Source organism: Sesamum indicum, linkage group LG4, assembly GCF_026168435.1.
Source record: "Sesamum indicum cultivar Baizhima isolate 11 linkage group LG4, ASM2616843v1, whole genome shotgun sequence".
Lineage (NCBI taxonomy): Eukaryota > Viridiplantae > Streptophyta > Magnoliopsida > Lamiales > Pedaliaceae > Sesamum > Sesamum indicum.
The window spans coordinates 920636-940268 of NC_142660.1; the positions used below are offsets into that span (position 1 = coordinate 920636).

A 19633-nucleotide genomic window follows, 5' to 3' on the forward strand; every position below is an offset into this window, starting at 1 on the left:
TAATTGAACTTTGTTTCCTGTAGTTTGGGCATTGTAGTTCTATGTATCTTTGACATATGAAAAATGACGGCAGACTATAACCCACGAGGACTTGGATAAGATCTAATATCTTTTTGGATTCGAGGATGTGATCGTAAAATCAGGCTCGCTTCGATTATTCCACATTTTACCATAAATACTAAAAAAATTATTAATTTAACTTATCCAACATTTTATCTAGTCGGCTTCTATTAATCATTTATCCCACACACAAAATTGATCAGTCCCTTGTCAGTGGAAAAGTAGGTAGTTTCTAGAAGCCAATTGACCGACAACCAGGCTGGAAAACTGTGAGTGATTGCTTGCTTTGGGGCCACAGTCGGCGGCCACCACCGCGGCTGTCGCTGTTGGCTCAGTGGTAGTGGGCTCCGAATTGAGATAAAAGCCTCAAGTTGGATGCAGAATCGTTTGGTTGCACTCTCACAGCTGCTAGGCGCACCATGTGGGGATAGGATCTAGTCTCCTATAGCAAATATGAGAGTTCGAAATTTACAAGTCACGTTTAAATTCTTGTTAAGGCTTTTGATTGAAATGAGCTTAAAATCCACCTGAAAAAGAATGCATGAAGTCAATTTTAAGATGTAATTTATAAATTTTGGTGATCGATCTCTCTGTTTCAAGAGTCAGTAGAGAAAATCTCCTATGTTCAAGAAAGGCGAATTTTATGTTCGTTTTCTTCCAAAGCAAAAAAAAAAAAATCTTACTTAAAATCAAATTTAATCAAACTAAATCAATCGCATGATAAGCTTTATTCATCATTTTTTTTTAACTATACACCAATTCCAAAACGAGTATATTATACTTATCTTATAATTAATTGGTCTGATTAAACTCATCTGAGTAAGAATTTTCCTGTGAGGCAAGTTGGGATTAGATAAAGATCCTCTCTACAATTTGATGGAGACAAATCCGTAACGAATCCCTTGATAGTTTTAGCAAGTGGGCATAGCAAATGAGTGAAGACTCCTGCAAATGGCCATCACATTAATTTGCTAGTCAAGTCAATTAACTTGTTGTCACAGCTTACGAACCATTACTCATCATGATCAACATTCCAAGAATCCAAATTCACAAATGAAGGATTCTTCTGCATATGGAAATATAGATCCAATGCATTTATCCGCAAGCAGGAAAAAGCCTCAGAGCTTGGCAGAAATGTAAAATTCAGAGAATTAATCGAACATGAACACCCAAATTGAATGTCTTTCTTTCGTATTCTGAGAGAGGGGTAATGTTTTCTTGTGTTCCAATCGTAACAAGGATAACAAGTTAGCTCCTGTCATGTATTAGGAATCATTTCTCCCGTATGGAAAAGAAGTAGCTCGAAAGCTCCTTCTCCACATTATCTATAAGCTATATTCCCTCATAATAGCTTTCTACTCGATCACTTTCAATGACAAATATAATTATTTAAAAGAAAAAAATGAGGTAAAAATACGTTAGTCGAGAATTTTGAGGTGTTAGCTCAGCACTTCGGCATCAACGCCATTTGAGGTTGGATCTATGGTGAAAAATCTCAGACCCCTTGTCCGTCCGGGGGCCCCACCTTTCATCGAAGCTAAATCCAGCACAAACCTACAAGAAAACATTGAGTAGTCAAATTCACAGGACTATGAACCGTTGTGGATGCTAGCTGCATTTAACATACATGTTCTCAGCTGGTTTTTCTGGTTCTCTCACACCACAATTTATCAGGATCTTGTGTCCGGTTTTCGAAACCATGTGGTCCAAAGACATCTGAACCGGCTCCAGTACTGGATCACAATGCAGCACCAACAATCAAATTTACAAAAACAAGCTTGGCATAAGTAAAGTTGATGTCCGCAACGAAATTTAATGATATAATGAGTTGACGAACTAACCTGATTCCTGAGTGCTCTTGACACCATCAGCAAGGCCTAAGAGTTTCTAAAAGATGCAGAAGATATGACCTCAGCATTATACAAAGAATAGAATTACAATGACATATAAGATGCCAAATCCAATATCAAGGAGCAAATTTCACCTTAAGTTTGTCATAGCATGTATCCAAGTCATCATTAACCAAAATATGATCAAACAGGCCAGGTGAGTTTCGCTGTTCAAGTTCTGCCTTGGCATTTCGGAGTCGTTTCTGGATCTGTTCTTCTGACTCAGTCCCCCTGTACACATAATTATGAATCTTTGCTCAATAATGGGAGATGCAATGTGAAAACATTTAAAATGGCTCTAAGCTAGCCCACCTCGCGCGAAGGCGTTTCTCAAGCTCCTCAAATGAGGGAGGACAGATAAAGATAAAAATGGCTTCCAGAGAACTAGCCCTCACAGATCTTGCCCCTTGAACATCAATGTCAAGGATGCATCTCTACATGAAATCACATAAACCATCCCTTAAGTTTACAAAATAGAGAATCATTCTGATGTACAAACACTTTGTGAATACCACAATAAAAATCATAAATTAGAATAAAAAGCATATGTTATTCGTTCTCCTTTATTGCACGAGCAGTGTCAAGCCACAAGCCCAAGTCAGACCAATCTTAACTTGGTACAGGAATCTAAATTCAATTACAGAACTGGAAAATGTTTTACCTTTCCTTTGTCAGCAACCACATCAACAGCTTCAATACTGGTTCCGTAGAGATTTCCATGAACAGCTGCATACTCAAGAAATTTTCCGGCTTCTATATCTTTTTCCATGACACTGCGTTCAGTGAAGTGGTAGTGGATACCATTCTGCTCATTGCTTCTTGGAGCCCGTGTCGTGTGGCTTACCGAGAATCCAAACATTGATGGAAATTCTTCCATCAGCTTGGATATCAGGGTGCCCTTACCAACACCGGAAGGTCCGCTAATAACAATGGGTTTTGCAGCTTCGCCAATCACCCCTTTACTCCAAGCAACTACTTCAGTCGCCATTCTCATCTTCTGCTCTCTAACGAAAGCAGTATTCACCTGCATCGAAAAAAAAGGTCAAGAAGTCAGTACTAGAACTAAACTATACATAAAGAACGTGGATTCACCGTGTTTTCTGGTTAAAAGTACATGAGAAATAAGTGATCTCCACAATTAGAAACTCTTAGGTGAAAGAGAGAAAGTAAATGCATCACAATATTATCATCGTTTGACAAGCAAAAACACCAACCTCTAGAAACCAAAAGCTATCATCAGAGGTTGTGTTCCCCTTGATAACCAAAATTCGGTCTTCATCTAAAACAATAGCTGAGTGGCCCTTTGATGGCTTGGGCTTTGTTCCCAACACAACGGGGATCACCCTATAAAGATAATACATTCTTAGTCTGCTCAACTCTAAACTTAAGGAGAACTGCAATAAACCAATGAACTTAAGTAATGCTTCGAAGCTCACCAATCGCTTGTAGATTTATTGAATATTTGAATTCCAATTGTGCATGCAGATTCAGTAGATGCACCAATTACATACTGGACCAAATTAAAAAGGTTGAAGACTTATCGATGATAAAACATTTTGGAAAAGAGAAAACACTCGGGGGGGGGGGGGGGTATTTTTCAAATAAGTGGATCGTCATACTGTTTTGTTGCCGATATCAATAGCAGTCTCACATCCCTTAGACTTTGAGTGAAGCCCATTAGGGAAATTGGCATTGAGATTGTCCACAACAAAAGCAGGAGCTTCCCCCTGATGATAGCATAATCAAAACAATAAAGACTAGAAAGCAACCATTTTCATCCATCTGTTTCATTTAACAAAAGCATTTGTTCACTTCATTTTTCCCTTAAACAACAAGGTATCAGAAAAATATGAGCTCACCATAGATACAACTGACCCACCAATCAGCGGTTCTGTTAAAAAAACATAATGATAAAAGAGATCAAAATTGGTATATGATATTCGGAGCTCACATTGCAAAAGTTTCATTTCAACACCAAAAAGCATAAAATGCCCCTTCCAACTCCTAACTCACAAACTCCTGCATCCAAAAACACCTGACACCACCCCTGCCCACCCACACGCACACACAATAATATCAAATATTAATGAAGAAAAGAATGGCAAGAAAGGTGAAGATAGGTATCAGAAACAACAGCCCGGATGCCTTAACATATAATTACAATAATATAAACCAGATATAACACATTTTGCTGCTTTGTACGAAGAAATCAAGAACCCCATTAATTAACACACAAATCTTCCTCTATCTCAATGCACAGAGCAAGGAGAAAATAAAATCTTGAACCTGGAACCTCCTAGAAGCTCAGGATCAAACCATCAGTTTCGTCTAAATACAATGACGAATACCTTTCGAATGGGAATTTACACAAACACAAGCTCCGAGCTTCACACTTTTTCTCCTTTCCGGGTTGCCCTTTGTTTTCCCTCGTGAAGCTGATTCAACCGTCTTGAAAAGAAAAACTTAGAATTGTAAAGTCAGAAATCTAGAGCAAGAAGAAGCGGTATCTGCAAAGAAACCTTCTCGGGATGAATTTTCTCCCACATTTCAAGCCCAGGTTATATTATATATACTGTTAACTCCGTGTGTGCTTGTGCTTCTGCGCGTGTATATGTGTGTGTGTTTTAGAGAGAGAGAGAGAGAGGTGGTCTTTGGCTGCATTCAATTCACGAAACCTTGAATTTGAGGACGATGTCGGCTTCGTCCTTTGTTCTATATTTCTCTTTTCTTGTTTTCAGGTTTTCGTAAATTTGGCTCCCTTTCCCCCTTATAGCGCTCACATTCTGCCCACCCAAATTCTAATCTCAATTGCCCTATACTCCAATTTAATTAATTATATAATAAGTGTAATATAATAATATGATTAATAAAAAGTTAATTCTCTTTTTTACAATTTAATTAATTATCTTTTATTTTTGAAAGTTTTTTTTTCAAATTAATCATTATGGCACGTCATTTTTACGTACATATAATAAATATATTTTTATGCTTTACAATATATTATATATAAAATTAAAATATATAAACAACATATCACATTTCAAAAAATAAATAAATAAAAGAAAATTAACTTAGGGATATTATCCACACACAAAAATTTTGGTGTCGTAATATCACAAACCGTTATTTATGAGTATAATTTTTTTTTATATTTGTATAGATATTTAAATTGAAAAAAAAATGAATAGAAATAATTGAAAAACACGTAAGGGATATTTTCGAAAATTTAAAAACTTGATATCATAATGTAAGACCACTATTTTTTTAATAAAAATGAAGTTTCTTTTTATTAGTATAGATAATTTTTAAAAAAATAATAATAAATAGGGGTATCAGCAGAGTCAATCGTACCTCGTAAATTCAATTTAGTACCGTCCCAAGAAATTAGGTTAGTTAAATAGGACCCTAGGTCAATTAATTACATGTTGTACAAAATTAGGTATAAAATATAGAGTTAATTTCACTTAGATCTCTTCTAAAAATATGAAATTATATTCTTTTCTGACGAAGTTTTAAAATTGCATTTACACCTCTTTTAAAAAATTATTGGTTACAGTTGACCCTTTCATTAAAATTTGGACGAAAAATACTGACATTGACAAAAAAATTATATAAATTTTTTATTTATTTTGCTAACGTCGACATCTTTTGTCCAAACACTAACGAAAGGGAGTCATGTATAAACAGAAAATTTTATGCGCAAAGTGTAATTTTATATTTCAGATGGGGTCTAAATGTAATTAATCCTAAAATTTGTGATAAATTATAATTAGTTCTCATGAGATTTTGGAATAATTATAAATATTTTTTTAATTGTTTGAGATATACCGATACTTCGATTTTAATGATAATCTAACAACTAATCTAATATGTCACTATGAATTATAAATTATAATTTTATTTATTTTCTAAACTTTTTTATGAACCAAAAAGTCTATTTTTTTTTTAACATTTTCTCCAAAATTCTTCACACCTCCTATTTTTTTAATTTTCACTTTTTTAAAAAAAATAAGAAAAATTAAAAATAAAGATAAAGTAGACCCCATTAATTATAATTAATTAATTAATTAAATACATCTTAATTTGCTATGAATGTACCAAAATGTGGTATATTCATTTGGAGGATGACTTATCTGGAGATCATTTGACATTATTTAGTACTACAACAATCAGACGTGGAATTGATACAAATTTTAGAACAACATATACAATAATTTATTAGAAAGTTGCTCTCTTTTTGTCCCATTATTATTATTTCTTTTTATTAGAAAATATAGGGAAAAACAAGAAATAGGCTTTATGTTTGGATTTGTGTTTTGGAGATATGTGTGTTGAAAATAAATGGTATGTTTGCATTTGTGTTTTGAGGTAATTTAAAATATTTTAAAATAAGTAGTGTAGGTTTGATGCTAGAATTTGGGTGACAAAAATCAATGTTCATTGTCAAATTATATCTCTTTTATATATGTTTTTATATATAAATATTGTATGTTTAATGTTATATTTTTTGGAGACAAAAATTACTGTTTATTGTCAAATTATGTCTTTTTTATAAATATATATATATATTATATATAGAAAGTTGAAAAATAAAAAAACACACAGATAAGATGTAAAAATACAAAAACAAGGTTTCTTCTTAGAAAAATAATTTACATGTTTTTCTTTTTTCTCAATTGTTATGTGGCCCATTAACATAGTAGTCAAATGGGGTAATTCATCACCAGCCCAAACTCTGTTGCCTGCCCATAGAAACTTAGGCCCACATACCAATTGTGCTGCTTCTGATCTTAAATTCTTAATTCCCACTTTTTAATTCACAATTAGACCAATGCCTCTGAATCACCCTCAACTACGGAAAATCAAATGGTCACTTTTTATCACTTTCCTTATAATGCTGATTTTCACGTACACGAAATTCTAACTCAAATCGAAGTTGAATTAATTATACGGCAATTGTATATATTTGTAGATGATTGATGTATAGTTCAAGAGAAAATGACCTGTTGAATTATTTGGTTCGAGCAAACTTGGTTATCTTCACCCACAGCGGCAGCAACCGGTAAATCAAAATCTAGGCCTTTGAACTCAACACATTCCCCAGGAATCCTCAAAACCTATTACATAGAAAATCCACCACAGAACAATTCCTAATTTAAAGTTGCAGAGTCCAGAGCTATCATATGATCTGATGGAGGACATGAATGAAGTTGCATGGTGTCACCAAAAGAGACCAAAGGAACAAACAAACTTATTTGTCGAATTCGATCCTCTGAATTACAAAAATTGTCATTATAGATGTATGAGTTTGTTAGTTGTTTGTGTCGGGCATCCTCCAAATACAGAGTTAAATGGTTTGATGTTATAACTCTGTTGCAGTTGGAGGAGTGGGTGTTATGTAAGGTCTTCAAGAGAAATGTTGGGACTAAAATAACTCTGAATCAAATCGGTATGACATTGTTGATGATCATCAACAGCAGCAGCTACTACATTCCCAAGAGTGCTTCTGATGCCGAACGAATTACCAGGTCCATGATGCAGCAAATCAGCAGCCTTAGCAAAATCAAGGCCTTGTGCATCAATTTCAGGCAGGGGTACGTACCTTTCATGACCAACAATGCCTCAGTACCTGCAGCCGGTCCAGCAGAATCCAGGCCGTTATTTCAGGGCAGAGCTGTAAAAATGATTGTGATGTTCCGAGACTTAGAATAGAGCTCTAGGACTTTGAGTTAGTTTATTTGCAAAAAGACAAAGCAGCATGGAGAAGTGTAGGACACAATCTTTATGCTGTAGAGTGATTGTGAATTTTCTCACAAGCACAAAACTGACATACACATCATCATTCATACACAGAGTTCTTGGTTTCTTCAACTCTCCAATGCCACACTCAACACACAAAGGATTAGGGGTAACCCTTAAGGTTCAAAAAGTGAAGGGACCCCCCCATATAACCTTACAAAACTCATAGTTTCGAATGCATTCCACACGTATTTTGCAAACTATATTTACATATGACGACTAATTATGCCAGCTAGCCGAGTATTGGTGTACGTATTGCTCAAAAGAAAGAGCGCTTGACGGGCGGTCGGCCAACGGCTCTCATCAAGTTGGCTATTTCAAGAACTCTGGCCACTTTTGTGCCCCTCTTGGCCTCAGAAGAAGCCCTCCTCTCCTCTGCTTTCCTGTGAGCTTTTGCAATGTCATTCTGCATTTTCTCCAGGGCTTTTGCTCTCTTCTCCTCCAGCTTCCTCTACAAATTCACAGATTTTTTGAGTTGATCCATACTACGTAGTCTTTTGTAGCTCAGGTCTAGTAATAGACAAAATTCGGACAGCAGAGGACTATGTTTATACTTAAGTCGGAGGCAATTTGTGCAACCTAAACTTCCTCAAAACTTGATTGGTATCTTCCGTTTCAGATGCCTTAACCGAATTACAGTTCACATATACACGCTACATGTATAGAATTTGCATCAAATGAACTGTGAACAAGTAAAAGATACCAAACATATGATCAAGAAATGTCTAAAATAGTTGAAGGGGCAGTTCAAACTAACTGCTTAATTAATTAATCATCGCTAAATTTCAACTAGTTTTGCAGGAATTAAAGCTAAAAGATCATATCAGTAACTAGCAAAGGGAAAAATAGATGATATAATCAAGAAATTAAAAGCCATGCATGCATCTTCTCATTTGTTGTTATGGAAATTCATCAAGTATTAGTATATACCTCAACTTTCTTCATCCAAGAGTTGGCCTTCTGGACCTGCTCGCCCTCCCATCCCTTGATCACGGCATCCTCGCGCTTAAACCGATTATTGATCTTGGCGATCTTAGCGTTTTGCCAAGCGTTAATCTTCGACTCCACCTCCTCTTTCTTCACTCGTTGCACCGTTACTTCACCGCCGGTGTGATTACTGTTCACTATAGTACTAAGTATGAGCCCGTCGCCACCGCCACTACCCCTTGGCGACTGCACGGGATCCAATGGATTGCTATCCGGCACGATCGCCAAGGGGTTGGTCTCTTCGTGCAAATTCTCCTCCTCCCCTATTCTGCCCAAATTATTCGAGCCCGACTCATGTTCAGTGGCGATAGTGGAGCCCGCAAGGACAAGAGCACTGAATTCCCTACTCATGCTAGTGAAATTCTCACCACCCTCAGTGGTGGATGATGCCATGGAGAGGGATGATGATCTATGGCTGCTAGTTTCCCAAGCTTCGCGACGTGGGCCCCGGGGGGCTCGCGGTGGGGTTAGAGCATGGATGTCTCTGATGATAGGTGATCCCTGATCATCTTGCTGATCTTCTTGAAGATGGCTGCTCCTACTTGTGCTGGCTATGGTTATGGCTCTTTGATCATTCAACATTTAGCAAGACAGACTAACAGTTGTCTGTGTGTGTGTCTGAGATTTGTTATTCTCAGTTTGTGACAAAATAGGAGCGGAAGGGAAAGAGGGTAATGATTGTCCTAATCAAGTCTGTTTTCATTGATGAGAAGAGTGGAAGGCATAAGAACCACACATGCATGCAAATGCAAATGCAGATGCAGTACTAACGTTTTTGGAATTGATTGCTTCTTACAACTTGGATATTGTGATTGGTCATCAATCTTTGCAACTTTTATTTCCTCAATATTACCATTTGGCCCCTTTATTTTATGCTTATTAAACTATTATCCATTTCAAACTGAATTTATTTACATAAACGTTATTATTCGCTATGTCATAAAATCATGGTAAAACAAAAATTAATTAAAAAAATTAAATTATCGATCATAAAAATTAAATATTTTTGCCATAATTTTTAGTCATAACAAATATTTTAGACCATATTTGAAAAAATTATAGCCAACTATCATTGCGAGATCAATGAATATTTACTACAACCATTTATTTTTAACCTTGGCAGCTAATATTAAATTTCTTATAGCGTAAGCAAACAAAATCTTCTATTTCAAACTACAAAATGTGAATTTTATCACATGTACGTGTTATATGTATAAAATATATTTTTTTAAATGTATAGATGATACGGATTTATTAGGCTTATTAATTAGTGCCATAGAAATTAATTATTTTTTCAAGGATATGACTTGATTTTGTTTATCAAAAAAAATATGTTACCATAAAAATTTGTTAACTTTTGACGAGTTATCTCATTGCAAAAAAGTGTTAAATCGATCAAAAAAAACGTTGTTGATATTGATGGGTCGAATAATTGTTAACATTCTTGAATTAGCAGTGCAACTGATTCGTTTATCACTTACAAAGAAACTCGGATTAAGTATAACAAATATATAAACCAAAAATTGTATTTACCATAAATTTGTGGCTTAGTTTTGCAAATCAAAAAGTTAGGTGGGATTAGTGAAATTATCCAATAATTGGAGGGGGCTTGACTGCAAAAGAATCCCATTCAAACTTTTGTCTTTTGGGAGTGTCGGCCGAAGCATTTTGCATTTGGTGGAGCCCACAAGATTAGGTAATTGCTGGTGGGCGTGTCATAATCTACACACGCGGCGCACTCTAATAAGCTTGAAGAGCTTTGAATCAATAGACATGGCAAATTCCCATTGGCTGGATTTTCCTTCATCGGTCCCACATTGTTCACCCCAAGTGATCAAGACCACGTGTACGGTCAACATTAGTGCTTGGTGACAATTAGGTTGCTAGATTGCCCACGTCTCATGCAATAATCAATATTATCAAGAACTATAAAATTAATTTTTACTAATTTGTCTAGTGATTTTGACATGTAAGAAAAATCAAAGAAGCCCTAATCATATCCAGAAAATTCTTGAAAATCAAATTCTAATAAATATATTAATAATATATATGTGTTAACCTAAGATTCATTAATTGAATTCTAATATATATATATATATTTTATAAAAAAAAATAATAAATTTCGACTTCAATTATCAAAATTTTCAACCCGTACGTCACACAAAACTCTCGTACATGTTAGAGGGATCAAACACATGATCTACTTACTAAATTATATCAGCGTTATCAATACAACGAATTTACATCATATTAATTTTTTATTCTCTGATGTATTAAATCATTTTATTAAAAGAAAGTAATTCAAAGAATTGCTTTTTCTTTATTGGCCTTTCTTGGGATTAATAAAAAGAATTAAAAAAAAATGGTTGATGTAATGGAAGTGTGATTGTGTGAAGGTGGAATATGACACATGTCCATTAATTTTAATTATTTATTTTTTTAAAAAAAAAATATTAACAAAAATTGTGGTACAGATGGTTGCCATTTCATTGGAACATGAATTATGAAAATGATTGTGTGTATAGTGAAAGGAAATGTATTCAAATCTAAGTGATGCATCCACATATATATCACACACTTTAAAAAATAAAAGTATTCAACAAAAGTTCCCTTAGACCAAATGATGGGATTTTAATTATTTTTACCCTTTTTGTTCTTTATTCTATCTTTCTTGGATCTATTGGTCCCTTTTGTGCTTAGTTTGATGGACACTATTGGTCAATTTCATGCAAACATAGTAAAAATATGTTACCATCAAATGTTCCGGTAGAGTGGTAAAAATCGAATACTGTCGTACCAATAATACAGAATGTACGTTTTTGTTAAGGTACTTATCAAGACTAAATATATAACTTAGCATGTATTTGTCTTTCAAATTTATAGTACAATAATATTTTTATAGGGTTTGTAATAAAGATCGAGATTATTGTACAGAAATAGGCGAAATCTTTTTAAACAAACTGGCAGTGTCATCCTACTTTTATATTTTGTAACCCCCGAAAAAAATTATGTTGAATGATTGATAATAATGATAGTATTATTATTTTTTTCTTGATATTCCTTTATTCTCTTATCTACCAAACTAATTAACAAAAATCATATGATAAGATCAGACCATTTATCATCGCTGTTGTCACTGGAAGTTGATAGTGAGACCTAAATATCAGGATATCGTATGTTATTATTTTGAATTATTTTTTATTAGGAATAAAGTCTGAGAATTTATCATAATTTTTTGTTCGGAATTAGAAAAAATTCTTATTTAGACCAAATTTGGTTAGACGAAGCACTCTCTCAATGCGATAAATTCAAATTCGATCAAATTCGATTCGGATTTGAAGTTTTCGACAAAATTAGTTATGCTTCTAGTAATTGGGCCATGCCATATTGGGCTCATGCATTGCAGACCTAAGAGTTAAGAAATTGAGAAACTGAGTATGGCCCATTAATTGGACCATTTCAGGCCTATCCAAATAAATATTTGGACCTTCTGAAAAAAAAAAAAGAATATTATTTAATTAAAATTTTTATTCCATCAAAATTAATTGAAGTTTTTTTTTTAACATACTAGCTGTTACGTCACGCCGTCATTTCGTATATATAATAAATAATTATTTATACCTGAAATATATTATAAGTAAAAATAAAATATATAAATTAATATATTATATTTAAAAAAACAAATTAATAAATTAATTTAGCAATATTATCAGTATAAAAAGAATTAGTATTGCTATTTTACAAACTGTCGTTTATAAGTAAAAGTATTGTATTAGTATAGATAGATATACAAAAGAAGAAATTGAACAGAAGTGGTTGAAAATACATAAAGATATTTTTGATAATATAAAAAAAGTTAGTATTTTGGTATAAGTAATGCAGTTTATGAGTGAAAATGAGATTTCTGTAGATTTTATCCATAGAAATTAAATACTCGTAACAAAAATAATAAATATTAAATCCAAATAAACAGTGGCCGCTATTGTTCTTCAGTTCTTTGTTTGTGACGAGGCTTTCTTTGTGTTGAAAGGATATAACAGCCTCTCACTTCCACTTGAAACCATAGCCCCATCCTCCATTACCCTTTCTCTCCATCTCTCAATCCACAGCAGTGAAGAAAAGAGTAGTAGAGAGAGAGAGAGAGAGAGCAATGGAGATGGCTGTTGGTTCTCACCCCACTTCCAAATTCACTTCAAAAACTCTGCTCTTATCATCAAGAAGCGTTGAGCCCACTAAAAGTAACTCAATTTATACTTCTTCTTGGCTGAAAAGACAGTTCCTTGGCAGTTCTTTATCTATTAGGACAAAAGCAAAGACTGCAATAATCCCTCTTCGGAGTTCTGTCAAATGCTCTGTTTCTCAAGCCACAGATGCCGCCACTGGTACTCATAATCCTTTGTCTCACTTTCTTGAATTTCTGTGTTTAATGCGTTGTTAGTCACTTTCTGTCTGCATATTCGTATGTCTATATGATTTGTTGATGTAAATATGCGTTATGCGTATGATTATTTGTCACTTTCTTGAATTCCTTTGTTCTTTTATGCGTTATTAGTCACTTGTGATCTTGCTGGGGTGTATTAGGTTATATGAGGAAAAACATTAACTTGTGTTCAGTTTTTTCTGTATGCCGAGGGAACTGAATAATTTTCAAGCTAATGAATTCGTGCTTAACCTCGTTTCTCTGTTGGTGACAATTTGTGTATTCATTTGGATTGTGTGTATTTTGGGTTTTTGTCGGAGATGATAATGTATGATGTTGTTTCTAATATATGAATTTGCTAAATGTAGTCCTTTATATGGCTGTTGATCAGTTTTTTGCTTATGTGGGAGCAGTGTTGATGCGATTAGAAGGTGGTAAAGTCGAAGCATAATTAAAATGTTGGATTGTTGTAATTTGTACTTGTACTTCTTGGCGTTATGTTTGCATCTGAATGCACGAACGCCACCTGTTTTTGCATGCTCCTGGTAATTGTGGCACATCATATTCTTAGAAATGGCAGAACTCCATCCTGTCCTGATAACTGTTCTATTTGATTGTCTCAGAGAAAAAGACCCAGTTGATAAGGCGAAATGATATACGAAATATAGCAATTGTTGCACATGTAGATCATGGGAAGACCACTCTGGTGGATGCTATGTTGAGGCAATCTAAGGTTTCTATTCTTGGAACTTTGAAATTCTTGTGTAGCTGTTGCCAATTGGTGACCCATTTTTGGTTAGGTGATCTGATGAATCCTTTTACTGTGTTCTGTTATGCAGGTTTTTCGTGATAACCAATTTGTACAAGAGAGGATAATGGATTCGAATGACTTAGAGCGTGAAAGGGGAATAACAATACTTAGCAAAAACACATCCATTACGTATAATGATACAAAAATTAATATCATTGATACTCCAGGTCATTCTGACTTTGGAGGCGAGGTGGAACGCATACTCAACATGGTGGAAGGAGTTCTTTTAGTGGTACTTCCTTTCTTTCCTTTCTGATTATCACTTAGTTTGCCTCATGTGGATCGTTATATATTCAGATTAAATTCGAACAATTCCTAAATAGCTATCCATGCTGCATATGGAGTATTTGAAAAACAAAAGATGCAAAAAGTATGAGTTTAACTTACTCATTTTTATAATTTGTTGCCTCACCTTTTATTTCTCTTGATATGTGGATGGTGGGGTTTCTTTAGAATCCCTCCCTTACCTTATCCTCCTTATAAACCGCTTTCGTGAAGATGCATTCAATATCTTTGTGCCACTTATTCTATTACATTGCACGCTTTTCATTCAGAGAATCGGCGTAATTACTATATGGACGACTATGAGATCAGGATAATTGCAGAGTAAGATGCAATGTAGACAGAGGATGAATGAAGTACCTTTATGTTGTGCTTCTAACAACTTAGATTTTCATTTGATCTGCATTGATATATCCTAATCCCACTTTGTTGCATATCAAATTCATTAATTTCCACTTCCTCTGGTACTATCTCCTCTTTTTTGACCTTGTGGTCGATTTGCCATATTTGCTTTCACTCCCTTCGTCTTGGTATCAGTTTTAGCATTCGTTTGTTATTTTTCTTTCTGTCATTCCTTGGATTTTCCCTTGCCTTACTCGAATCTAAGAAGCCTTCTATGACTAGATAAGATGACATTTCTGACCAAAAGAGTGATGCTATGGTTTGTAGGTAGATTCTGTTGAGGGTCCAATGCCGCAGACAAGATTTGTTTTGAAGAAGGCTCTTGAATTTGGCCATGCAGTTGTGGTTGTTGTCAATAAAATTGATAGGCCTTCGGCTCGCCCAGATTATGTCATTAATTCGACTTTTGAATTGTTTATTGAACTTAATGCATCAGATGAACAGGTATGTATGTTGCAAATCTTTTATTAGTCTGTATCAGATCTCCATTTAACCTATCTGTGAATCATGAATTCACTTACTTTGTAATCCGATGCTTGAGTATATTTATGATTATACGGTTGACTGGATGTGCATAAACTACGATAATGACAATCAAGGCATAATTCTATGTTGTTGTTTAAGAGAGTGCATATTTTCATTTGCTAAATCTTCAGTAATGTTGTTGTGGTCTTAGTTAACACAGTATATTCTTTTTGTGAGATTCTATGGAGTCTTAACTAGAGTACAAGCCAAAAGGACACCATGGATTAATGGTAACTGCAACTTTTTGTAACTTTACTGATTCCTTTTTCTTACTACAGTGTGATTTCCAAGTTATCTATGCGAGTGGCCTCAAAGGAAAGGCAGGACTTTCACCCGAAAATTTGGGTGAAGATCTTGGACCACTTTTTGAGGCCATTGTCAGATGCATTCCTGGACCGCAAATTGCCAAAGATGGTGCTCTTCAAATGCTTGTTAGTGGTGGTTCTATGTTGATTTTTCTTCTTCTTCACTTTATGCATGTCTTTGTATATTCTTTGATTGAGCCTATTTCTTAATACCCAATGATCATGGTCTACTCTTAATGGATGTGGTATTCTTTACTTTGAAATGTTTGCAGGCTACAAATATTGAATATGATGAACATAAAGGGCGCATTGCTATTGGACGTTTGCATGCTGGGATATTGCGCAAAGGACTAGATGTGCGGGTAGGTCTTAATAAAGACTTGATGCTGAACAATTTTAAGTTAGCTCATGGAAATTTAACTGAGGAATCTATATATCCTGAAGCCTTGGAGGGGTTGGATTGTTTCATAATCACAGGAAACCTTGTTGTGGTGAGAAAGAGATGAGTGTTTGAATCAATTATCTTTGGTGGAGAAGTAGAGTACTTTAGATATTTCATGTTCCAGTTTTGTACAGATTGTGTACCATCCTTTTCCAATAAAGATTGAACTTGCAAAAACAACTTTAAATATTATCAGATTAAGCTGCCATGAATTTATATCCTTAACAACGATATAGATGATACAACTCGTTATTTTTGTTCAGATTTGTACCTCAGAAGATGAATGCAGATTTGGAAAAGTAAGTGAGCTTTTCGTATATGAAAAGTTCAGTAGAGTTCCTGCAGAAACAGTAGAGGCTGGTGACATTTGTGCTGTTTGTGGTATTGATGATGTTCAGGTAGGATTAGGAGAATCATGTGGTTCTTCCTTTTGGTGACATGTGATGCATATTTTTTGCTTCCTGCTGATACCAACGAGATCATGATAACAAATGTATTCCACCAATCCAGATTGGAGAGACAATCGCTGACAGAACTTCGGGGAAACCATTGCCCACCATAAAGGTGGAAGAACCAACAGTGAGAATGGCTTTCTCAATCAACACTTCACCTTTTGTGGGCCGTGAGGTATGTGATTCAACAGTTGTAGCCTTTTACTCTACCAGTATGAATGACAGTCATGAACGAAAATATGGAGCTTTTGCTAATATTTTTGTTTTACAATTTCAAATCTCTTTGTGAAACTTCCGATGATGTGTTATCTATGTTGTTTCCACAGTCTTGTTGATGTTTGGTTTTACATTTTTCACCCACTAAGATCTATTTTATGGATTTTAGGGGAAGTATGTCACAAGTAGAAATCTGAGAGATCGACTCTACCGTGAGCTTGAGCGCAATTTGGCAATGAAAGTTGAAGATGGTGAAACGTCAGATACATTTATTGTCAGCGGACGTGGTACTCTGCATATCACTATACTAATAGAAAACATGTAAGAGAGGGTCCACATGTAACCTATGATTTTGCATCTTTAAAAATTTCTAATATGCCCGATTTTCCCAGGCGTAGAGAAGGATATGAGTTCATGGTGGGGCCGCCCAAAGTTATCAACAAAAAAGTGGACGACAAGTTGCTGGAACCTTATGAGGTGATTCACGATTGTTTATTTTTTTTGGTACATATTCACACCCCTTTTGGTAGAAATGACATAGGATTTCCCAGGTCTAGGAATTAATGGGCATTTTGGTTTTGTTACCTCTATCTTTCGCTGATCCATTCAGTAGAAGCTCTGACGTAGAGGAAATTTTCCTGACCCTCTTGGTAGTTACAGTTACAGCTTAAAAGTTGAAAAGCTGATTGTCACACACGTACAATTTCTCGAAATTTCTGTGTCCGTTGCTCTTCTTTTGAAGAAAGAATTTCCAATGGGTGTTTCTGCAGATTGCAATTGTGGAGGTACCAGAAGAATACATGGGGCCTGTAGTGGAACTTCTTGGTAGAAGGCGTGGACAGATGGTCGATATGCAAGGAACTGGGTACTAACATATATCCCCAATTGTGCTTTCCAAACTATTTTTTGCATGTTCTGCTTGCATGGAATCTCAAATCATTTCATTATCTACATTTTACTTATTTCTCACTTTACAAGCATTGTTGGTGAGGAATAATCTTGTTCTTGTTAATCGGCCTCTCGGCCTTGCTTTCTTGTTTTTTTCCTCATCTGCAACTGAAATCAAACCTTGTGTCATTACTAGGTCCGAAGGAACAACTCTGATGAAATACAAGATACCTACACGAGGCCTTCTTGGACTGCGAAACTCTATTCTTACTGTATCTCGTGGCACAGCGGTCCTCAATACAATATTTGATGAGTATGGACATTGGGCCGGCGACATAAGCACCCGCGATCAAGGTTCACTGGTATGCAAATGCTATTTGTTTAATTGTCTTCAAAAGTGTTAGTCCCTCTGTAAAACTGAATGTAACTTTACCTTCCTCTTCTTTTATAAGGTTGCTTTTGAGGATGGAACAAGTACATCTTATGCTCTCTCGAGTGCACAAGAACGAGGCCAGATGTTTATTGGACCTGGAGTTGACGTGTACAAAGGTCAAATAGTGGGCATTCATCAACGTCCAGGTGACTTATCCTTGAACGTATGCAAGAAAAAGGCTGCAACAAATGTCCGTTCAAATAAGGAACAAACAGGTGAAACCAAACTGCCCAGTGTGTCCGAGATTGTTTTTCTCTGTTTAAATGTGGTTGTGGATACCATTTGTTTCAGTTTAACTTTTACCATGCAACTAAGGAGTATAAATGTGACGGAGTAAAAATGGCTTTTCATGCTCAAAATGCTTCCACTTAATCTAAATGGACCCTATATAGGTTAACCTACTCGTACTTGGAATTCTGTGATTTCGTATTGTTGTTCATTTCTCAAATGAAGTACTCTAGTGACTCAGTTCTTTCTTGGTGCTTGTAGTGGTTCTGGATACCCCTCTCGATTACAGTCTGGATGACTGCATCGAGTACATTCAAGAAGATGAACTCGTCGAAGTTACCCCCTCAAGCATCCGCATGTGCAAGAACCCTAAGCTTATAAAGAAATCTCGTTGAAGATACACTCCAGACGAGCAACAACAGCATCTCGTCCATCTGTGCTGCATCTTGCTCTCCCTGAGAACCAACTTTTTCCAGCGGACAGACAACTTTTGATGCTCCGGTAGTTGAAGTTCTTATACTATCAAACCAATTGGTATACAAAGATAAAAAATTCTTTGAACCTTAATCTATGTGGTGAATATACAGTCAAGAACCAAGAACTCACTGTTACATAGGAACCTGTATTATCTAGGATAGGCAGATAGAAATTTGGCCGAATAGCATCTTTTTGTTTAAGATCACCTAAAAGGGCTACTGATTATGAATTCATTACTACGATCTACTCTTTGTCTACGGTCATTTATTCAGAAAAGTTGTCGATGATCATTTGTTTGTGCTTAAAAAGAACCGGACAGGTCGATGGAAGTTTCAGTTCGTTCTTGGTTTGAAACAGTCAAATTGGTTGTATACTTGTTTCCAAGTCAAGAAGAAGAAGGTTGTCGTCATGTTCCAAGTCAAGAAGACCAGAAAATCCCTGGCCCCGTCTGCTGCCATACATCGGCATGCATGTTGTGTATAAGTCGCCTAGGAAAACTAAAACGGAAGCTTCTGCAGGTACTGCATATACCTGTACGAAGGAAACAATTCAGATACTCTCAATTGCACTTCATATGTACAAAGTATTTACTTAAATATACAGGTAATATGATTTATAAACAGACGTATATTCGTTAAAGGGCAATATAAGATGCAACTGTAAAGTAACAGATGGAACAGAATATTAAGGTTATTTTTTTTTTTTTGGTCTATTTGTCATATGTTGTTGTAGCAAGATTAGAACAATGTGTCTTGGCAATAAACATCGAAGAAAAGTATCTTATGATTCTTGTTTTTTCTTTTTCTAACATATGGAGGAATTAGTCAAATGTTCTAGAGGCCCCCTTCACATCTGTGTGTGTGAATTTAAGTCTACTTTGTGGGCTTATTCTACTCAGATGCCATTCCCATTCAATTCAATAATGTAATGGACAATTAGAGGTAATCTTCACCTTATATGCATTGACTTTTCATGTGGATTCATTATCCATTTCATGGCTAGGAACATAATCCTGAT

The 19633-nt window shown here is 35.3% G+C and overlaps 3 protein-coding genes across 8 annotated transcripts; 1 reads left to right on the forward strand and 2 right to left on the reverse strand.

Annotated features, from left to right (window-relative positions):
* Positions 1-1211: 1211 nt before the first annotated feature.
* Positions 1212-4680, reverse strand: LOC105159741 (guanylate kinase 1). Of its 6 annotated transcripts, XM_011076921.3 has the most exons (11): positions 4298-4679; positions 3809-3840; positions 3569-3676; positions 3386-3459; positions 3164-3293; positions 2611-2973; positions 2262-2383; positions 2045-2180; positions 1902-1947; positions 1688-1793; positions 1212-1614 (listed from the first exon to the last, which is right to left on the reverse strand). In XM_011076921.3, exons 2-11 carry the CDS (start codon positions 3809-3811, stop codon positions 1500-1502), a joined length of 1203 nt encoding a protein of 400 aa, XP_011075223.1. In that variant the 5' UTR covers positions 3812-3840; positions 4298-4679; the 3' UTR covers positions 1212-1499. The 6 variants fall into 6 exon arrangements, with proteins under 6 accessions (XP_011075223.1, XP_011075222.1, XP_088735692.1 ...); XM_011076920.3 differs by having other exon boundaries at positions 3809-4680; XM_088879566.1 differs by lacking the exons at positions 3386-3459; positions 3809-3840.
* Positions 4681-7708: 3028 nt separating this feature from the next.
* On the reverse strand, positions 7709-9512 carry LOC105159742 (remorin 4.1). The gene is made up of 2 exons (XM_011076924.3): positions 8679-9512; positions 7709-8199 (listed from the first exon to the last, which is right to left on the reverse strand). Exons 1-2 carry the CDS (start codon positions 9315-9317, stop codon positions 8008-8010), a joined length of 831 nt encoding a protein of 276 aa, XP_011075226.1. The 5' UTR covers positions 9318-9512; the 3' UTR covers positions 7709-8007.
* A 3226-nt stretch (positions 9513-12738) lies between these two features.
* On the forward strand, positions 12739-18906 carry SVR3 (elongation factor family protein). Its single transcript, XM_011076925.3, has 14 exons — positions 12739-13117; positions 13779-13888; positions 13995-14198; positions 14918-15094; positions 15454-15606; positions 15753-15842; positions 16186-16320; positions 16433-16549; positions 16760-16911; positions 16983-17067; positions 17361-17455; positions 17675-17840; positions 17931-18126; positions 18401-18906. The coding sequence occupies exons 1-14, from the start codon at positions 12886-12888 to the stop codon at positions 18532-18534; spliced, it is 2046 nt and encodes a 681-aa protein (XP_011075227.1). The 5' UTR covers positions 12739-12885; the 3' UTR covers positions 18535-18906.
* Positions 18907-19633: the final 727 nt, after the last annotated feature.

Bases quoted from the DNA above. Each gene is read 5' to 3' on its own strand.
- LOC105159741 (XM_011076920.3), bottom strand. From the start codon at position 3,934: ATGCTTTTTGGTGTTGAAATGAAACTTTTGCAATGTGAGCTCCGAATA. The intron at 3,460-3,568 runs GTATGACGATCC...AATTTGGTCCAG, and splicing joins TTGATATCGGCAACAAAACA to TATGTAATTGGTGCATCTAC. The intron at 2,974-3,163 runs GTTGGTGTTTTT...TTTTCGATGCAG, and splicing joins ATAGCTTTTGGTTTCTAGAG to GTGAATACTGCTTTCGTTAG.
- LOC105159742 (XM_011076924.3), bottom strand. From the start codon at position 9,317: ATGTTGAATGATCAAAGAGCCATAACCATAGCCAGCACAAGTAGGAGC. The intron at 8,200-8,678 runs GTATATACTAAT...GTGAATTTGTAG, and splicing joins CTTGGATGAAGAAAGTTGAG to AGGAAGCTGGAGGAGAAGAG.
- SVR3 (XM_011076925.3), top strand. From the start codon at position 12,886: ATGGAGATGGCTGTTGGTTCTCACCCCACTTCCAAATTCACTTCAAAA. The intron at 15,095-15,453 runs GTATGTATGTTG...TTCTTACTACAG, and splicing joins TTAATGCATCAGATGAACAG to TGTGATTTCCAAGTTATCTA. The intron at 15,607-15,752 runs GTTAGTGGTGGT...AAATGTTTGCAG, and splicing joins ATGGTGCTCTTCAAATGCTT to GCTACAAATATTGAATATGA.